The 19,833-nt window shown below is 40.2% G+C and overlaps 1 protein-coding gene across 20 annotated transcripts in view; it reads left to right on the top strand.

Moving 5' to 3' along the window:
* The window catches only part of PIAS2 (protein inhibitor of activated STAT 2), a 103,993-nt gene that overhangs the window by 1,980 nt on the left and 82,180 nt on the right, over positions 1-19,833 (top strand). For 3 of the 20 annotated variants that reach the window (XM_086373377.1, XM_086373375.1, XM_086373385.1), the window contains exon 2: positions 16,916-17,004. The exons of 15 other annotated variants lie outside the window; for them this stretch is intronic. Coding sequence is in view for 2 of the 5 variants with exons in the window: in XM_086373373.1 (XP_086229499.1) it covers positions 18,007-18,015 (9 nt within the window). In the remaining 3 variants the exon portion in view is untranslated. Of the gene's footprint in view, positions 1-16,915; positions 17,005-17,915; positions 18,016-19,833 lie in introns of all 20 variants that reach the window. 2 more of the 20 variants (XM_086373373.1, XM_086373382.1) reach the window with 1 other exon arrangement.

Here is a 19,833-nt window from a genome sequence, read left to right as displayed (position 1 = left end):
ACACAGGAGCCTGGCAGACTCCAGTCCACGGGATTGCAAAAGAGTAGGACATGACTTATCAACTGAACAACAATGGAGGGCAGAAAAGGCAGTCAGTGCTTATAGGTTGCAGTGGAACCAGGAACTGGAAAGTGGTTGAAAACCAAGATTTTTCTCTTTCTGTCTTTATCTCCCCTTACCTCCCTCCACTCTCGTCTCCAGCCCTCAGCCCTCTCTTCTCTCCCATTTTATTTTGTGGATCATCATCATTTTTTTTTCTGTAAATTAGCTGTCTTTGCTTCCTACACTTGCTAGAAGATGGCCCCTTCCCGACAGGTTGCCTTAGGAAACAGGAAATTTTTCAGAAGTGAGGAGGGTATGAGCTATGCAAACACTGAGTTATCACCCCAGATTTTGCCATACTGCTTAATAGCATCGTTTGCACTTAAAGATGTGCTGTAGCTCTCCCTCATTGTAGACTCCTCATTGCAAACCTTGATGATGATGGTGGCAGATATCCATTATAATAAAGTGCTTATTATGTGCCTGGCTCTGGTTTCAGAACTTTACATACATACTTATTTAAATAGTTCTCACAAAAAGTGAGGCCCAGAGTGGTTGAATAACCAGACGGAAGTCGCACAGCTTGATACTGGGAAGACCTGGGATTTTTAATTTAGGTCTAACTTCAGAGTCAGCGCTCCTCAGAGTCTAAGCTGTACTGCTCTGTCCAGTTTCCTTGAGGTCCATGGGGTGTCCCCTACCTGTCCTCCAGCACTCTGTGAACTAAATTGAATGATAAACAATGATACCCTGCTTATATGACATAATATTGAGGGGAAAACCAGACAACTGGCTAAAAATCGAATTAGAAAGGAGGAAAAGAGGAAGACACATTAAGTGTTTTCTAAATGGTTTCTGAATCAGAGTATATTTTGACGATCAGAGGGATAGTGAAGTAAATTCACGGACGGGGAAAAATCACAGGCATTGGTTTGTTGCCTAAATTCTTGGCTGTAGAGGAAATGGCCAGCAGACCTGAATGTTGCATGTTTGGCTCATAATGCCACTCAGAAGATTTCCTTTATCTTTGTCCATTATGACTCAGGGCCACTTCCTAGAAGCCCATGTCACAAGAGCAGGTCACTGCTGGCTAATGCTGGTGTCTCCTGTACAGAAGGTCCAGAATTTGGGGAAGGAATTTTGGGAATTTAGACCTCACTGTGCTTCAGTGACTCCTGTGCCTTTGCTTTTCTTGGGGGAGGGGCGTCATTTGATGGGGCCACTCCTGTAGACCCTTAAGAGGCTGCCTGACAATTTCCGTTTTTGAGACTGTCTTGTGGGCCAGTACTAGAACTCTTGTCCAGTCATGGCAGAGTGTGACATCCCTACATTTTGCCTCTTGCAGTTCAGGTGACCAGCAGAATACCAGCACACTCCCTTCAGTTCTTAGGGGAGAGAGGATCTGATTGGCTGAGCACTTAAGCCGGGAGATGAGGGTCATATTGGGCTTCCCAGATGACTCAGTGGTAAAGAAGCCTGCCAATGCATGAGATGCCAGGTCAGTCCCTGGGTTGGGAAGATCCCCTGGAGCAGGAAATGGCTACCCATTCCAGTATTCTTGCCTGGCGAATCCCATGGACAGAGGTGCTTGGAGGGCTATGGTCTCTGTTCACAAGGAGTGAGACAGGACTGAGCAACTAAACAACATCAACAAACAAAGATGATTACAATAATGCATCATGTGTTAGAAGCTTTCAAGGTGCTGTTGTTCAGTCGCTCAGTCGTGTCCGACTCTTTCAACCCCATGGACTGCAGCACGCCAGGCTTCCCTGTCCTTCACCATCTCCCAGAGTTTGCTCAAATTCATGTCGGTGATGAATCGGTGATGCCATCTAGCCAGCCACTCCTCTGTCGTCCCCATCTCCTGCCTTCAGTCTTTCCCAGCAGCAAGGTCTTTTCCAGTGAGTTGGCTCTTTGCGTCACGCGACCAAAATATTGGAGCTTCAGCTTCAGTATCAATCCTTCTAATGAATATTTAGGATTGATTTTCTTCAGAATTGACTAGTTTGATCTCCTTGCACTCCAAGGGACTCTCGAATCTTTTTCAACATCACAGTTCGAAAGTATCGGCACTCAGCCTTCTTTCTGGTCCAACTCTCACATCCACACGTGACTCTTGGAACAACTAGCTTTGACTGTATGGGTCTTGGTCAGCAAGGTAGTGCCTCTGCGTTTTAATACGCTATCTGGGTTTTAATTTCATGGCTGCAGTCACCTTCTGCAGTGATTTTGGAGCCCAGGAAAATAAAGTCTGTCACTGTTTACATTATTTTCCCATCTATTTGCCATGATGTGATGGGACCGGATGCCATGATCTTCATTTTTTGAATGTTGAGTTTTAAGCCAGCTTTTTCACTCCTCTTTCACCTTCATGAAGAGGCACTTTGGTTCCTCTTTGTTTTCTGCCATAAGGGTGGTGTCATCTGCCGAGCTGAGGTTATTGATATTTCTTAATTCCAGCTTGTGCTTCATCCAGCCAGCATTTTGCATGATATACTCTGTATGTAAGTTAAATAAGCAGGGTGACAGTATACAGCCTTGATGTACTCCTTTCCCAATTTGGAACCAGTCTGTTCCATGTCTGGTTCTCACTGTTGCTTCTTGACCTGCATACAGGTTTCGCAGGAGGCAGTAGGTGGTCTGGTATTACTGTCTTTTAAGAATTTTCCACAATTTGCTGTGATCCACACAGTTGAAGACTTTATTGTAGTCAATGAAGCAGACATAGATGTTCTTCTGGAATTCCCTTGCATTTCCCATGATCGATGGACGTTGTCAATTTGATCTCTGGTTCCTCTGCTTTTTCTTAATCCAGCGTGAACATCTGGAAGTTCTCTGTTCACGTACTGTTGAAGCCTAGCTTGGAGAATTTTGAGCATTACTTTGCTAGCATGTGAAATGAGTGAAATTGTGTGGTAGTTGGAACATTCTTTGGTATCGCCCTTCTTTGGGATTGGAATGAACACTGACCTTTTCCAGTCCTGTGGCCACTGCTGAGTTTTCCAAATTTGCTGGCATAATGAGTGCAGCGCTTTCACAGCATCATCTTTTAGAATTTGAAATAGCTCAACTGGAATTCTGTCATCTCCACTAGCTTTGTTTGTAGTGATGCTTTGTAAGGCCCACTTGACTTCACACTCCAGGATGTCTGGCTGTAGATGAGTGATCATACCATTGTGGTTATCTGGGTCATTAAGGTCAGTTCTGTGTATTCTTGCCATCTCTTCTTAATCTCTTCTGCTTGTTAGGTCCATACCATTTCTGTCCTTTATTGTACCCATCTTTGCATGAAATGTTCCCTTGGTATCTCTAATTTTCTTGAAGAGAGCTCTAGTCTTTCCCATTTTATTTTTTCCTCTATTTCTGTGCATTGATCGCTGAGGAAGGCTTACTTATCTTTCCTTGTTATTCTGTGGAACTCTGCATTCAGATGGGTACATTTTTCCTTTTTCTCTTTGCTTTTTGCTTTTCTTTTCTCAGCTATTTGTAAGGCCTCCTCAGACAAGCATTTTGCCTTTTTGCATTTCTTTTTTCTTGGGGATGGTTTTGATCACTGCCTCCTCTACAATATCACCAACTTCCGTCCATAGTTCTTCAGGCACTCTATCAGATCTGATCCCTTGAATCTATTTGTCACTTCCACTGTATAATCGTAAGGGATTTGATTTAGGTCATACCTGAATGGACTAGTGGTTTTCCCTACTTTCTTCAATTTAAGTCTGAATTTGGCAATAAGGAGTTCATGATCTGAGCCACAGTCAGCTCCTGATCTTGTTTTTGCTGACTGTATAGAGCTTCTGTATTTTTGGCTCCAAAGAATATAATCAGTCTGATTTCGGTGTTGACCACCTGGTGATGTCCATGTGTAGAGTCTTCTCTTGTGTTGTTGGAAGACGGTGTTTGCTATGACCAGTGTATTCTCTTGGCAAAACTCTGTTAACCTTTGCCCTTCATTTTGTACTCCAAGGCCAAACTTGCCTGTTAGATCAGGTATCTCCTGACTTCCTACTTTTGCATTCCATTCCCCTGTGATGAAAGGATATCTTTTTTGGGTGTTAGTTCTAGGTCTTATAGGTCTGCATAGAACCATTCAAATTCAGCTTCTTTGGCACTAGTGGTTGGGGCATAGACTTGGATTACTGTGATGTTGAATGGTTAGGTCTTCATGCTATGCTATGCTAAGTCACTTCAGTCGTGTCCGACTCTGTGGGACCCCATAGACGGCAGCCCACCAGGCTCCCCCGTCCCTGGGATTCTCCAGGCAAGAACACTGGAGTGGGTTGCCATTGCCTTTTCCAATGCATGAAAGTGACAAGTGAAAGTGAAGTCGCTCAGTCGTGTCCGACTCTCAGCGGCCCCATGGACCGCAGCCTAGCAGGCTCCTCCGTCCATGGGATTTTCCAGGCAAGAGTACTGGAGTGGGGTGCCATCGTCTTCTCCTTTAGGTCTTCATAGAACCTTTCAACTTCAACTTCTTCGGCATTATTGGATTACTGTGATGTTGAATGGTTTGCCTTGGAAACAAACAGATCATTCTGTTGTTTTTGAGGTAGCACGCAAGTACTGCATCGTACTCTTTTGTTGACTAGGAGGGCTACTTCATTTCTTCTAAGGGATTCTTGACCACAGTAGTAGATAGTCATCTGAATTAAAATTGCCGATTACAGTCCATTTTAGTTCACTGCTTACTATAATATTATGTTCACTCTTGCCATCTCCTGTTTGACCACTTCCAATTTGCCTTGCCAACAAAGGTCCATCTAGTCAAAGCTATGGGTTTTCCCGTAGTCATGTACGGATGTGAGAGTTGGACTGTAAAGAAAGCTGAGCGCTGAAGAATTGATGCTTTTGAACTGTGGTGTTGGAGAAGGCTCTTGAGAGTCTCTTGGACAGCAGGGAGATCCAATCAGTCCATCCTAAAGGAGATCATTCTTGAATATTCACTGGAAGGACTGATGGTGCAGCTGAAACTCCAATACTTTGGCCACCTGATGTGAAGAACTGACTCATTGGAAAAGACCCTGATGCTGGGAACAATTGAAGGCGGGAGGAGAAGGGGACGACCGAGGATGAGGTGGTTGGGTGGTATCACCGACTCGATGGACATGAGTTTGAGTAAGCACCGGGAGTTGGTGATGGACCGGGAAGCCTGGCTTGCTGCAGTCCATGATGTTGCAAAGAGTCATATGCGACTGAGCAACTGAACTGAGTTTACCTTGATCATCGACCTAACATTCCAGGTTCCTATGCAATGTTGTTCTTTACAGCGCTGGGCTTTCTTTTCACCACCAGACACAGCCACAACTGGGCGTTGTTTCCACTTTGGCTCAGCCTCTTCATTCCTTCTAGAGCTGTTTCTTTGCTCTTCTCCAGTTTACTGGGCACCTACTGATCTGGGGAGTTCATCTTTCAGTGTCCTACTATCTTTACGCCTTTTCATACTGTTCATGGGCTTCTCAAGGCAAGAATGCTGAAGTAGTTTACCGTTCCCTTCTCCAGTGGACCGTGTATTGTCAGAACTCTCCATCGTGACCTGTCCACCTTGGGTGGCATGGCATGGCTATGAGCCATGAAACTATGAGCCATGAAACTATGAGCATGGCATGGCTCATAGTTTTCATTGAGTTAGACAAGGCTGTGGTCGATGTGATCAGTTTGGTTAGTTTTCTGTGATTGTGGTTTTCATTCTGCCCTCTGATGGATGAGAATAAAAGGCTTGTGCAGGCTTCTGATGAAAGGGACTGGCTGTGGGGGGAAATTGGGTCTTGCTCTGGTGGGTAAGGCCATGCTCAGTAAACCTGTAATCCAGTTTTCTGTTAATGGGTGGGGCTGTGTTCCTTCCCTGTAGTTTGGCCTGAGGCCAAACTATGGTAGGGATAATGGTGATAATGACCACCTCCTTCAAAAAGACCTATGTCAGCACACTGCGGCTCCCAGGACTGTTGTAGTCAGTGCCTCTGACCCCACGGCAGGCCACTGTCGACCCACGACTCCTCCAGAGACTCCCGCACACCCGTGGGGAAGTCTAGCTCAGTCTTTTTGTGGGGTCACTTCTCCTTTCTTCTGGGTCCTGGTGGGCATGAGGTTTTATTGTATCCTCCAGGAGTCTGTTTCCCCAGTCCTGTGGAAATTCTGTAATCAAATCCCACTGGCCTTCAAATTCAAATTCCCTGGGGGATCTCAGTCCTTTTGCCCGATCCCCAGGCTAGGAAATTTGTTGTGGGCCCTAGAACTTTGGCAACAGCCCGAGAAACTTCTTTGTTACGATTGTTCTCCAGTTTGTGGGTTGTCTACTCGGCTTACCTGGGCCGGTCTCATGGTGACCTCCTCCAGGAGGACTTCGGCCACTTGCCGCGCCTCCCAGGTCTGCACTCAGAGCCCCCGTCCCTGCGGCAGGTGGCTGCTGACCCGGGCCTCCACAGGAGACCCTCACACACTCAAAGGCAGGTCTGGCTCAGTCTCCTGTGGGGGGTCACTGCTCCTTTCCCTCCATTCTCGAGTGCACAGGGTTTTGTTTGCACCCTCCCAGCGTGTCTGGCGGGTCTGAGATTTGATTGTAAATGTGTCAGAGAAGAATTTATTCAGTTCAACTGTTGCTTGTTGAAAGTGTTTATGTTGTTAGGAGGTTGTGATTTATTAGGTTGGTGCAAAAGTAATTGTGGCTTTTCTTTGTTGAACTTTGACGTTTGATACTGGAATACGTTCTTGAATGTTGTGATATACATCATTTTAATATGTATTTCTTGCTGTATTTTTTTTGCTAATGACTATTACTTGCTGTTTATTTTATGTTTATTTAGACTATAGAAATAATGTTAGACAAAAAGCAAATTCGAACAGTTTTTGTTATTTGAATTCAAAATTGGTCATAAAGCATCAGAGGCAACTTGCAACATCAGCAGCACATTGGGTCAGGCAACTCCCAACGAGTGCACAGTGCAGTGCTTGTTCGGAAGTTTGGCAAAGCAGACGAGAGCCTTGAAAACGAGGAGGGCAGTGGCCGGTCGGCAGAAGTAGACGCCGACCAACTGAGAGCAATCCTTGAAGCTGATCCTCCTACAAGTATGCAAGAAGTTGCTGAAGAACTCAGCATTGACCGCTCTATGGTCGTTGAGCGTTTGAAGCAAATTGGAGAGGTCATGAAGCTCCGTTAGTGGGTGCTGCACGAGCTGACTGCAAATCAAAAAAAATCATCGTTTTGAAAAATGTTGTCATCTGTTATTCTACAGAGAGTAATGAAAGGTTTCTCAATTGGATTGTGATGTGCAATGACGAGTGAATTTTATACAACAACTGGCAGCCAACTTAGTGGATGAACCGAGAAGCTCCAAAGCACTTCCTAAAGCCATACTTACATCAAAAGAAGGTCAGGGTCACTGTCTGGAGGTCTGCTGCCTGTCTGATCCACTGCAGCTTTCTCAGTCCCTGCGAAACCCTTACATCTGAGAAGTATGCTCAGCAAATCGATGAGACGCACTGAAAACTGCAGCGCCTGCAGCTGGCGCTGGTCAACAGAACCGGCCCAGTTTCCACTACAGCGCCCAACTGCGTATCGTACAACCAGCGTTTCAAAAGTTGAACAGATTGGGCTATGAAGTTTTGCCTTATCTGCCATATTCACCTGACCACCTCTTGCCAACCGACTACCCTTTTCTACACTTGTCGTCTTCAAGCATCTCGACAACTTTTTGCCAGGAAAATGCTTCTGCAACCAGCAGGAGGCAGAAAATGCTTTCCAAGAGTTCGTCGAATCCTGGAGCATGGATATTTATGCTGCAGAAGTAAACAAACTTATTTCTCATTGGCAAACATTGATTGTTGATTGTGACGATTCCTATTTTGATTAATAAAGATGTATTTGAGCCTAACGACTTAAAATTCATGGTCCAAAACCGGAGCTACTTTTGTGCCACCCTAATAGTTTGTGAATTAACTAACTAGTTGTGATTAATCTGGAACATGCTCAGACAGTCTGGTGGCCTGGACCTTTGTCACCGCTGCTGTCCTGCTTTCTTCCTCCAGAATAGCCTCTAGGAGGCAAGCGCAGTGGTGGAGGAGAGGCAGAATAGCTGTCGTCTGAAGTCCTTCATCTCTTCAGCCAGAGCACCCTTTCTACCCTTGTCTTCTCCAGTTGCGTAATTTCAGTACGCTACTGGTGCGCTCCTTAAAAAGGTCCCTGTTACGATTTAACCTGGTCAGCCTACTCTTTGCACTTCTCCCAAGGTTGCGGGTGGAGTGGGATCTATTGTAGTGACTTTTTTTTTTAAGGTTGTCTCATGTATTCCTCATCCCCTTCCTTTTGTGCACTGAGAGTTATCTTTTGTGTGTCAGAGAATGAGAATGAATGTGTTTGTAAGAATCTAGTGAAAGAGCCAGTGATTATCACTTAATAGATACTAGTACACCAGACACAGAAAATCTACTCAGAGGCTTAAGGCTTAAGTAATTCTGTAACAGAAGATTTTCTGCCTAAAAGACTTGAGTATTTGGTTCCTTACTTGCCATCCTGGTACCTTTGGGTGCTCTTGGGATACAGAGGGAAAATGGGAAGTTAGTGGGGAACGAGGGTGTTGAGGTTAGAGCTCCTCATCCCTCCAAGTTCCCGTCTATTGGGCCAAGAAGTAGACTAATACAATAGACGTAACAGAATCCACCATGTAACTCAAAGCGGTTATTAGTGGACACAACTCAATTTCCAGGAGGGCTTCCATTTGAGATCATATTGATGAAAGCAGATTCAAAACCAGATATTTAATTTAAAGTGAAATAGATACTTTTTCATAGTAAACCAGGTATTCTTAGCTGTAGTAGACCTTTTTGTGTGTTTGCTCCTTAGGTCAGCACCATCTCTCTGGTATACATGAATATTTATTCTGATAAAGGTGACATTTTTCTAATCATTAGATCCTCCAGATGTTTGTCTTTTGTCAACATTTGTGCCTTTGTTTTCCTGAATTGGATCTTAGCTATTAAAACATTTTTTTTCTTGCAATATAATTGTCATACCATAAAATTCAGCCTTTTAGTGGTTGTGGTCAATTTGCAAAGTTGTGCAGCTGTCACCACTATTGAGTTTCAGGACATTTTCATCACCCCAAAGAAACCCATGTCACTGTCAGTCCCTTCCTGTGTTCTCCTTCTCCCAGCCCTCAGCATCTACTGGTCCACTTTGGCTCTATGGATTGGCCTATTCTGGACATTTCCTAGTAACACAGTGTCACATGTGGCCTTTCTTGGAAAGAATCATGGGATTTCTTTGACTTAACATATAATCTTTCCAGGTTTGTTATTGTAGCATGTATCAGTACTTCTTTCTTTTTTATGGTTGACTAATATTCTGTTGTACGAAATATACCACATTTTGTTTGTTCTTTCATGAGTTTATGTACATTTGGGTGATTTCCACATTTTGATTAGTGTGAGCATTCATCTCTAAGTGTATAAGTCCTGTGTGGACATAATGTTTTTGATTTTCTTGGATAGACACCTAAGAACGTAGTTGCTGGGTCATGTAACTCTTAAGTTCTTAAGAAACTGTCCAACTCTTTTTCCAACTGCTACACCATTTTTCATTCCTACCAGAAATGTATATGTTATGATTTCTCCACATACTTGACCTCATGGATGTGAAGTGGTATCTTGTGGTTTTGGTTCACATTTTCCTGGTGACTCGATGTTGAGCATGTTTTCATGTGTTTATTGGCTATCTGTACATCTTCTTTGGAAAAATGTCTATCCAAGCCTTTTGCTCATTTTTTAAATTGGGTTATTTGATTTTTTTATTATTGTTTATGTTCTTTATATATTTGAGGTATAAGTTCTTTGTCAGATATATGGTTTTCAAGTATCTTTTTCCTTTTTGTGGACTGTACTTCATTTTCTTTGTTACATACTTTGAAGCACAAATGTTTTGAATTTTATCTGTTTGTTCTTTGTTGCTTGTGCTTTTGATGTCAAATCTAAGAAACCATTGCCTTATGGAGTGTCAAAGATTTATTCCTGTTTTCATCTAGAGTTTATAGTTTTAATTTTTACATATAGATTGTTTATCCGTTTTGAGGTAATTTTTGTTTATGGTGTGAGGTGGAGATAAAATTTCCTTTGCATGTGGATATCCAGTTTTCCCAGGACGATTTGTTAAAAATTCTTTCCCTGTTGAGTTGTCTTGATAGCTAGACTTTTTATTCAGGAATCTGAATTTAAGAAATTCACAACTGAAGTAAATGTGATATGAAATCAATTGGTGTCATAGTCTAAACTGTCCTGTATGAATGTTCATTTTGAATCCACTAGTGGCATGCCAATTTCCCTAGATTTTTTTGAAACAAAGGTTTTTTTTTTTAATGTGTGACTTCAGAGAACAATATAAACTTAACAGACGTTCAGAGCTCTCCATATGATTATTCATATAAGTCAGTAAAAAGCAGATCTAGATTAAGAGCTTTTTTTTTTAATTGGGCACGCATAGATTTCAACTGTATGACCTTAGACATTATTTGACTTTTTTCCCCAAGTTGGAAATGGCTTAATATTTTTAAATTTCTTATTTCTTTTTTTCATCTTTTTCTTTGATTCTTTTTTTAAATGAAAGGGCAGAAAATGTTTTAAAAAAAATTTCTTTCTTAAATCCTGATATTACTGCCTTTAATGAGGGTTCTCTTTAGGTTTTTTTTTTTTAGGTTAATTCCAAAAGTCAAAAAAAACCGCATATCTTTCTATGTCTTGACTTTTCTTTCGATTCTAAACAGTATCTGTTGCTTGACTCCCTAGTAGATAAGAAATTCAGGTCATTGTATTTTCTACCGGCCTCAGCACTTTGATTTCTAGGAGGTACAGTTTTGTTCCTAATGCAGTTGATTATATTTTAAACTTTTCGTAATAGTTACATTTCTGTTTCTTTTGTTCTTTGCTTTTTAAAAAACTAATTGTAATCATGCTAATGAAGTTTGCATTTCTTTTAATTGCATTATTGTTTTATTATTGTTACTGTTTTTGGCTAAGCTGGGTCTTCATTGCTGTGCACGAGCTTTCTGTCTTTGCAGGGAGTGGGGCTCCTCTTGTTGCGGTGCCTGCTCTTCTCATTGCAGTGGCTTCTTGTGGATCACAGGCTCTTGAGCATGGGCTTCAGTAGTAACAACATGTGGGTTCAGGAGTTGGGGCATTAGGGCTTAGTTGTATGGAAACTTCCTGGACCAGGGATTGAACTGGTGTCCTGTGCATTGGTTGGAGGGTTCTTAACGACTGGACCACCAGGAAGTCCCAGATTTCTGTTTTTTCCCACTGTGAATTCTAGGCTGCCTCCTCTCTGTTGCCCCTCCCCAAGGACCTTCAGGCTTTGGAGACTAGAGTCAGAACTAAAGAAATATGTTTTACTGCTTTACTGCTTTGGTGGGTTGGTATTTTTCTAATGTTTTCCTAACGCTTTACTGCTACGGTGGTGTTTTTCCAACACATTGACTCTCCAGATTTCTGGTTTTTGACCCATCAGTTTTAGACACTCTTTCATTTCCAGTCTTAGAGAGGATTTAACACCCACCATTTTCCTTTTGTTCTCCCTGCTTCCACCCTTGTCATGTATGGATGTGAGAGTTGGACCGTAAAGAAGGCTGAGCGCTGAAGAATTGGTGTTTTTGAACTGTGATGTTGGAGAAGACTCTTGAGAGTCCCTTGGACTGCAAGGAGATCCAACCAGTCCATCCTGGGGGAGATCAGTCCTGTGTATTCATTGGAAGGACTGATGTTGAAGCTGAAACTCCAATACTTCGGCCACCTGATGCGAAGAACCAACTCATTAGAAAAGACCCTGATGCTGGGAAAGATTGAAGGTGGGAGGAGAAGGGTACCATAGAAGATAAGGTGGTTGGATGGCATCATTGACTCAATAGACACGAGTTTGAGCCAGCTCCGGGAGATGGTGAAGGACAGGGAAGCCTGGTGTGCTGCAGTCTGTGGGGTCACAAAGAGTTGGGCATGACTGTGTGACTGTACAACTACCCTTCTTTCCCATTCTAGCCTTCATTTTCTATTGCGTTGTCAAGATTTGTAACTTTTATATTATGGCTTACAACTTTTCTAAACTTTCCTGTGCTTCTACAGAAAGATTCTACAAATTGAATACTAATAGCCAGCCTTGTGATTTGTGCGCGGATATAAGTAAGTAGTTACTGTAGAACCGAGTAGTGTGGAGCTTCTGTGTTGTTAAACCCAGGCTCCTTAAATTAGTAATATTACAACACCTGGCTTGATTGTGGATAGCTCTTGGAAATCACTGTTAAAACTTTAATATTGCAACGTGTTTTCATCCTATAACCATTCAACTTTTCTTGAAGATGGGTTTTCTGGAGCTCTCAGCCTTTTATAATTGGGCAGTTTGCTTTCTAGAGCTGCTTTCTAGATCTAGATCTTGCTTTCTACATCTGTTATCCTGAGATTACATTGCACTCCTGGGTTTGGTTTGTTGTTTGCATCTCATGTCTTTCTCTTTTTTAAACTCCTTTTTGATTTTACTGGAATATAATCTTGAATAGTTGTTTTATTTTTTTAATTTTGTTCAAGTATAGTTGGTTTGTAATGTGTTAGCTTCTGCTCTACAGCAAGTGACTCAGTCACCTGTTTATATTTTCATGTTCTTTCCCATTCGGGTTTGTCAGAGGATATTGAATATAGTTCCTGTGCTGTTTGTCCATGCTGTATATGCTGCTGAGCCCAGTATCCCAATCCCTGTCCCTGACCCAAGTAGTTGTTTTAGAAACGATAAGCAGGTGATAAACTTTCTGATTTCTTGAACATTTAAAAAATGACTTGCTTTTGTTCCTAGTGGGAAATTTAGATACAGAATTGTAAGTTGGTAATACAGTTTTTCCTTCTGAATTTTGAAAGCTTTGCTTTTGGAATTTAAAACACCCAGTATTGCTGATGAGATCTGTTGCAAATCTGATGGTTATCCTTTTGTGGAAGCCTTGTTTACAACCTTTGGTTATCTCCTTATCTTTGGCTTGTGAACTGTGTTTAGTTGTGGGCCTTTTTCATTCCTTCTGGTGGAACCTTTTCAGTGGTAAGGCTTTTCAGGTCTGGGGAATTATTTTTTGTTTTTTTGATAATTTCTTTCCTCTTTTCTCTGAGACTCTTGACGGGTAAATGCTAGATTTCCTAAGTTGACGTTTTATTTGTTTACATTCTGGAAGATTTCCTTGACTTGTCTTAGAACTCGTCCATAAAATTTATTTTAGTGATTATATTTTTGATTTAGAAGAGCTTTATCCTATATTTCTTTCTGCTCCCTCTTCATTTTTTAAAATAGCAACCTGTCCTTGATTTATGGGGGAAAAATATCTTGAACTCTCTTAGGATTCTAATTCCTTTAAAAAAGTTCTCTTGATTGTTTTCTGAATTGATAATGGGGAATATTCCCTGGTGGCTCAGATGGTAAAGCATCTGCCTACAATGTGGGAGACCCAGGTTCAATCCCTGGGTTGGGAAGATCCTCTAGAGAAGGAAATGGCAACCCACTCCAGTACTCTTGCCTGGAAAATCCCATGGATGGAGGAGCCTGGTAAGCTGTAGTCCATGGGGCCCCAAAGAGTCGGACACGACTTAGTGACTTCACTTTCATTAGTGATGTATGTATTGGTGTGTATCATGCTAATTAATAAACTTAAATATTTAAATTATTTAATAGATTCAAAAGATTGTTTATACCAGGGAATGAATGAATGAATGAAGTCACTCAGTCGTGTCTGACACTTTGTGACCCCATGGACTGTAGCCAGCCAGGCTCCTCCGTCCATGGGATTTACCAGGCAAGAGTACTGGAGTGGGTTGCCATTTCCTTCTCCGGGGGATCTTCCCAACCCAGGGATAGAACCCAGGTCCTCCCGCATTGCAGGCAGACACTTTACTGTCTGAGCAACCAGGGAAGGTCTTATACCAGGTAAGGTATAGGTAAATAAACATTCATGTGCACACCATCCTAGTTAAGAAATAGTTCATTAGACCAGCAGGGTGCCCTTCTCTGATTACATCCACATTATATAGATATAAAATTATATATATATAAATCACAAGTTTTATATATGCATATTTTTTATAATTAGTGTGTGTGTTTTAAAATTTTATGCAAATTGAATAATGCTGTATGTATTTGGGATGTTTTGGTTTATCATTGTTTTTGAATTTCCATTGTGTAAATGTAAATACTAGTTTATTGTTTCTTGTTGGAAAAATTTCCTTTTTCCCCCTCCTATAGCAGGCGCCTAAATCTCTCTTCTATATGTCTGAAATCCAAAAAGCTCTGAAAATGTGTGTGTGCGCACACACACACACAAGTAACTTACTTTGTGAACAAAGTTAACTTGCATTGATACGATGCTATTTGTAATCTTTGTCGATCTCATTTAATGTGAATATTTAATACAATATGTTTTACTGTAGAAATTCTAGGAGTAGCATTGCATTGCTGGGAATTAAAGATACTTGCATCTTCAACAATACTGGATAATGCTAGGTTATTTTCTAAAGAGTATTGTATCAGTATTTACTTCCTCCAGTAATGTAGAGGTTTTCATTACTTGGCACTTTTATTAAACTTCAGAAGTTTTTGCTGGAGAGTATAAAATATCACTTTTTAGTTTTCAATTTTTTGATTTTTGCTAATGAGTTTGAGCATCTTTTACTGTGCTGGTTAACGTGTTCTTCCCTCATCTGAGATTCTATTCATGTCTTTTGCCCATGTTTGTACTAGGTTTCTTTTTTTTTAATATATATATTTTTATTGGGGTAGAGTTGTTTTACAGTGTTGTGTTGGTTTCTGCTGTACAGCGTTATGAATCAGCTCTGGATACACATAGATTCCCTCCCTCTTCAGCCTCCCTCCCTCTCCCCCATCCCACCCCTCTAAGTTGTCACAGACACAGGATTGAGTTCCTTGTTTTAAGCAACTTCCTACAAGTTATGTGTTTTACACATGGCAGTGTATATGCTTCAGTGCCGCTCTCTCAGTCTGTCCCGCCCTCTCCTTCCTCTGCTGTGTTCACAAGTCCGTTGTCTACATTGGTAACGTGTATTTTTCAACGCTCTCAGTTCATCAGACCCTCTCCTTTCCAGACTGTGTCCACAAGTCTGTTCTATACTTCTGTGTCTCTGTTTCTGCCCTGCATATAGGTTCATCAGTACCGTTTTTTCTAGGTCCCATATATATGCATTGATATACAGTATTTGTTTTTCTCCTCCTGACTTTCTTCATTCTGTATAATAGGCTCAAGGTTCATCCACATCAGTTCAGCTGACTCAAATTCGTTCCCTTTTATGGCTCAGTTTTTTAAAAAAATTTCCTCCTGATTTGTAGTAGTTCCACGATTGAATCTATCTATACTTTCTAGACTAGTTTTTTAGTCTGACAGCACCATCACATAGTTTTAATTACTTTAACTTTTTAACAGCTCCCATAAAAACAGACTTCTAGTGCTATAGGGCATATGGAAGTAAGCAGAGCACAGCAAGAAATAGAACATGGCTGGCATCCATTCCTGTGAGTCCTTTCCCAGTGACTAACCTCCTCCTCCTCAGAAGATACCTACTGGCCAGACTTGAACATCTTACACTAGTTTTGCTTGTTTTTTGAATCTTATTTAAATGGACCTGTATAGTGTAGTGTATATTTTTTGTGTCTCATTTTTTCTTCTCAGTTTTGTTTGCGAGATTCATCCGTATTGTTGTATACAGTTGTAGTTTTTTGTTAATTTCCTTCCGCTAGCAAAGTAATAGAGTTCCAGTTGCTTCTTGTGCTTTCTCATCCATCCTTTTAATTTTAGACATTTTGGTGGATGTTCACTGGTTTTCATTTGAATTCCGTAATGATTAACGATGTTAAGCCCTTTTTAATACACCTTTTGGTCTTTTGTGAGGTGGCTTGCTAAGTCTTTTCCCATTTTTGTATTGGGCCATCTGTCTTTTTCATACTGATTTGTAGGAGTTTATTAACGTATCCCAGATACCAGGGCTTGTATGTTGTATTTTGCAAATATCTTCTCAGTTTTCCCAGCCCTATAAGTGTATTTAAAGTTCTGTTTGATTTCTTAACTTCCCCATTGCCCCCTTTCCTTTGGCAGGTATCTCCAGGGGAAAAGAGGCATCAAATATTAGATTCCATATTCTAGGCTTCCCTTCTTTCCACAGTCTTGGCCTTCCAGGTTCTTACTGCCTTTGTTGTGCTTCTTGCCTTCCAACAATTTATTTTTTCTTAAATTATGTTCAGTTTTAAAGTTTTCATAGAGTTGGTATGAAACCATCTAGTCAGTCATTGAGGGACACAGAAGTAGGCCAAGTCCTCCTGCCTTGTAGCTCCTCAAAACTTCTTGGTGGTTTGCTCCTCCATATAATTTTAGGATCAGTTTTTAAAGTTCTATAGATACGTGCACAGCTGTTGGGGTTTTGATGGGAAATGCATTGAATTTGTAAACCAATTTGAAGGAAACTGACATTTTGTTATTGTTTCTTAAGCATGAACGTGGCAATATTCATTCACTTAGGTCTTTTACAGTCTAATTCAATAAAGTTTTTATAATTTTCTTCTAACAGTTTCAAAAAACGATTGCAAGTATTTTGTTAGATTTATTTCTAGGTACCTTATTTTTGTGTCAAATCAGTAACGGTCTCTTTAAAAACTATATTTTCTACCTTGCTGGTGTAAAGAAGTACAATTTGACTTTGTATAATGGACTTGGTATTGTTCTAATTGTGATAAATTGTATATAGAATTCTTTTGGATTTTCTGTGTAGACAGATCTGTGAATAATGACCTCTTTGTTTCCTCCTTTCCAATTCTTATGCTTTTTTTTTTTCTTCTTTCTTTTTCTTGTCTTAATGTGCTGGCTAGGATCTCCAGTACAATGTTGAATAGAAGCGGTGATGGGGGCATCCTGATCTTGTTCCTGATTTTAAAGGGAATGCTTTCAGAGTTTCACAGTTAAGTATGATGCTTGCTGTAGGTTTATTGTAGATAATCTTTTCAGGTTAAGGATGTTCCTTCCTATTGCAAGTTTGCTAATTGAAAAGAAAAATGAATGGATGTTGAATTTTATCAAAAACTTTTTCTGCATCTTTTGAGAGGGTCTTATGTTTTTCTTCTGTTAACCTATTAACGTGATGAAATACACTGATTTGTTTTCTAATATTTAAACCAAATTTGTGTTTCGAATATTAAGTCTACCCTGGTCTGTCCCTTTTTTCCATTATTGGACTCAGTTTGAATGTAGTTAACGTACGATTTTGGCTTTAATAATGAGTAATATTTCCTCATAATAAAGTATATATACTTTTCCTCTTTCTTTTGGAGGAGTTTATGTGAGATTAGAAAGATTTGTTTCTTGAGTGTTTGGTAGAACTTCCTTGTAGAATTGGGACACATCTTAATCACTGACTCAGTTGCTTTGGTTACAGGATTGCTCCTATTTTCAATTTTCAAACTGATTTTGGTAGGTTATACTTTAATAGGAAGTTGTCCATTTCATCCACATTCTTGAGTTTATGGCAGATTTGTAGTTAATGTCCTTTTAATCTTTTTTTTAGTGTTGCCTTTTTCTTGCTTAGTTTTAAAAGCTAAAAATGCCAATTAAAAAAAAAAAAAACCCTTTCAGATAATCAAGTTTCTGTCTTTTATATGCTCTTTAACGTATCCTTTCCCTCCTTAATTTCTGTTCTTTATTTCTGTTGGGTTTATTTCTATTTTTCTAATTTCTTAAGTTGGATGACTTGCTTATTAATTTTCAGCATTTTAATAGACATTTAAGATCATGAATAGCTATGTATTTGCTTTCCCTGAATCACACAAGGGATGAATTCTTAATTTATGAGTTCTTTAAAACTTTTATTTGCAGAGGACTTGCCTGGTAGTCCTGTGGCTAAGACTCCAAAGCTCCCAATGCAGAGAGCCCTGGTTCTCTCCCTGGTCGGGTAACTAGATCCTGCATGCCCCAAGTAAAGATCCCATGTCCTGCAGCTAAGACTTGATGCAAATAAATAAATAAAAATATTTTAAAAGTTTTATTTCTAAACATGCTGGCATTCTTTTAGTTAATTTGGTCATTGATTTGTGTTGTGGCTAGGTAGTGTGATCTATGGGGATACAGTCCTTGGAAATCTGTTGAGACTTTTTGAATTTGGAGAGTTTTTTTGTATTTGAAAACAGTGTATTTTATAGTTGTTGGTGAAAAATTTTATATGTGTCTAGTATTAAACTTGTTAATTCTATTGTTAGAATCTTATATCTTTGTTTTTTAAGAGTAGATGTTATTCTTCTGCTAGAATTATTTTTCAATTTTCTTTGTAGTTTATATCAGCTTTTTAAAAGACATTTTATAATTGTTACTAGTACATGAAAATTTGAATTTATCATATTGCTGTTGAATTGAAACTTTTACTCTCTGTAGTTCCTCTTTATATCTAATAATGCTTTTTCAGTTACATACTGTTGTTTGATATTAACATACCTATTATTTATTTATTTATTTTTAGGCCATCTTATTCTGCCTGATTTTTAAAATTTCCCCTCCTACATTTTTGTGTTCTTTTATTTTAGTTTTATCTCTTATGAATGTCGTGGTATTGAATTAAAAAATTAATCTGCTGTAATAATGTTGGTCTTTATACTTTAAATTTTTTATTAAGATAATTGTTAATTCGCTGACAATTGTCAGAAGGAATACAGAGGCAACAGAGACATCTGTGTCCTCTTTATCCAGGTACCCCGTTGATAATGCCTTGCTAAACTGTAGTACAATAGCACAGTCAGGGTATTGACATTGACACAAGGTACAGAACATTTCCATCACCACAAGCATCACTCATATTATTGTTTTTATAGCCACACCTATTTCCTTTCCATCCCCTTAATCTCTAGTTCCTTTGCCTTTCCATACAAATTTTAGAATAACCTCATGTATATCTATAAAACGCTTTGGTGAGACTCGGGTAGGAATTGTCTTAAATCTGTGACTTGACATAGGGAAAATCGATTTTGTTGTTTTGTTCCTTGTTCCAGTGCACAAGGGATCCATTTATTTAGCACTTTTTAGACTTCTTTCCGGAGAAGGCAATGGCACCCCACTCCAGTACTCTTGCCTGGAAAATCCCATGGCCGGAGGAGCCTGGTAGGCTGCAGTCCATGGGGTCGCAAAGAGTCGAACACGACTGAGCGACTTCACTTTCACTTTTCTCTCTCCCGCATTGGAGAAGGAAATGGCAACCCACTCCAGTGTTCTTGCCTGGAGAACCCCAGGGACGGCGGAGCCTGGTGGGCGGCCGTCTGTGGGGTCGCAGCAGACTGCTTTCATTAGTGTTTTGTAGTTAACAGCATACAAGACCTGTATGTGTTTTGTTATAGTTTTGACTGTACATATTTTCATTTTCTTTGGAGTGATTATAAATAGTATTGTGTGTTTTACTTGTTTCCGCATATTCTTGGTTAGCATATAGAGGTGTGATTGTATTTGTGTGTTGGCTTTTGTATCCTGTGACCTTGATGGACTCAATTATTAATTCTCTCTCTGTCTCTAAACAGTTAAAATTTTTTTTATTATTTATGTTTGGCTGTGTCAAGTCTTAGCAGTGGCACTGGGGATCTTTCACAGTGGTGCAGACTCTCTAGTTGTAGCACATGTGGGCTCAGCAGTTGTAACGTGGGCTTGGTTGCTCCATGTCATGTGGGATCTTAGTTCCCTGACTAGGTATCAAACCTGTGTCCCCTGCATTGTAGGGTGGATTCTTAACCACTGGAACCACGAGAGAAATCCCCAG

Source organism: Bos grunniens, chromosome 24, assembly GCF_055505025.1.
Source record: "Bos grunniens cultivar Pamir isolate PY7600 chromosome 24, Bosgru_T2T1.0, whole genome shotgun sequence".
In the NCBI taxonomy this organism is placed as follows: Eukaryota; Metazoa; Chordata; class Mammalia; order Artiodactyla; family Bovidae; genus Bos; species Bos grunniens.
The sequence above is the reverse complement of the archived record's forward strand: the minus strand, read 5'-3'. Positions and strand labels throughout refer to the sequence as shown.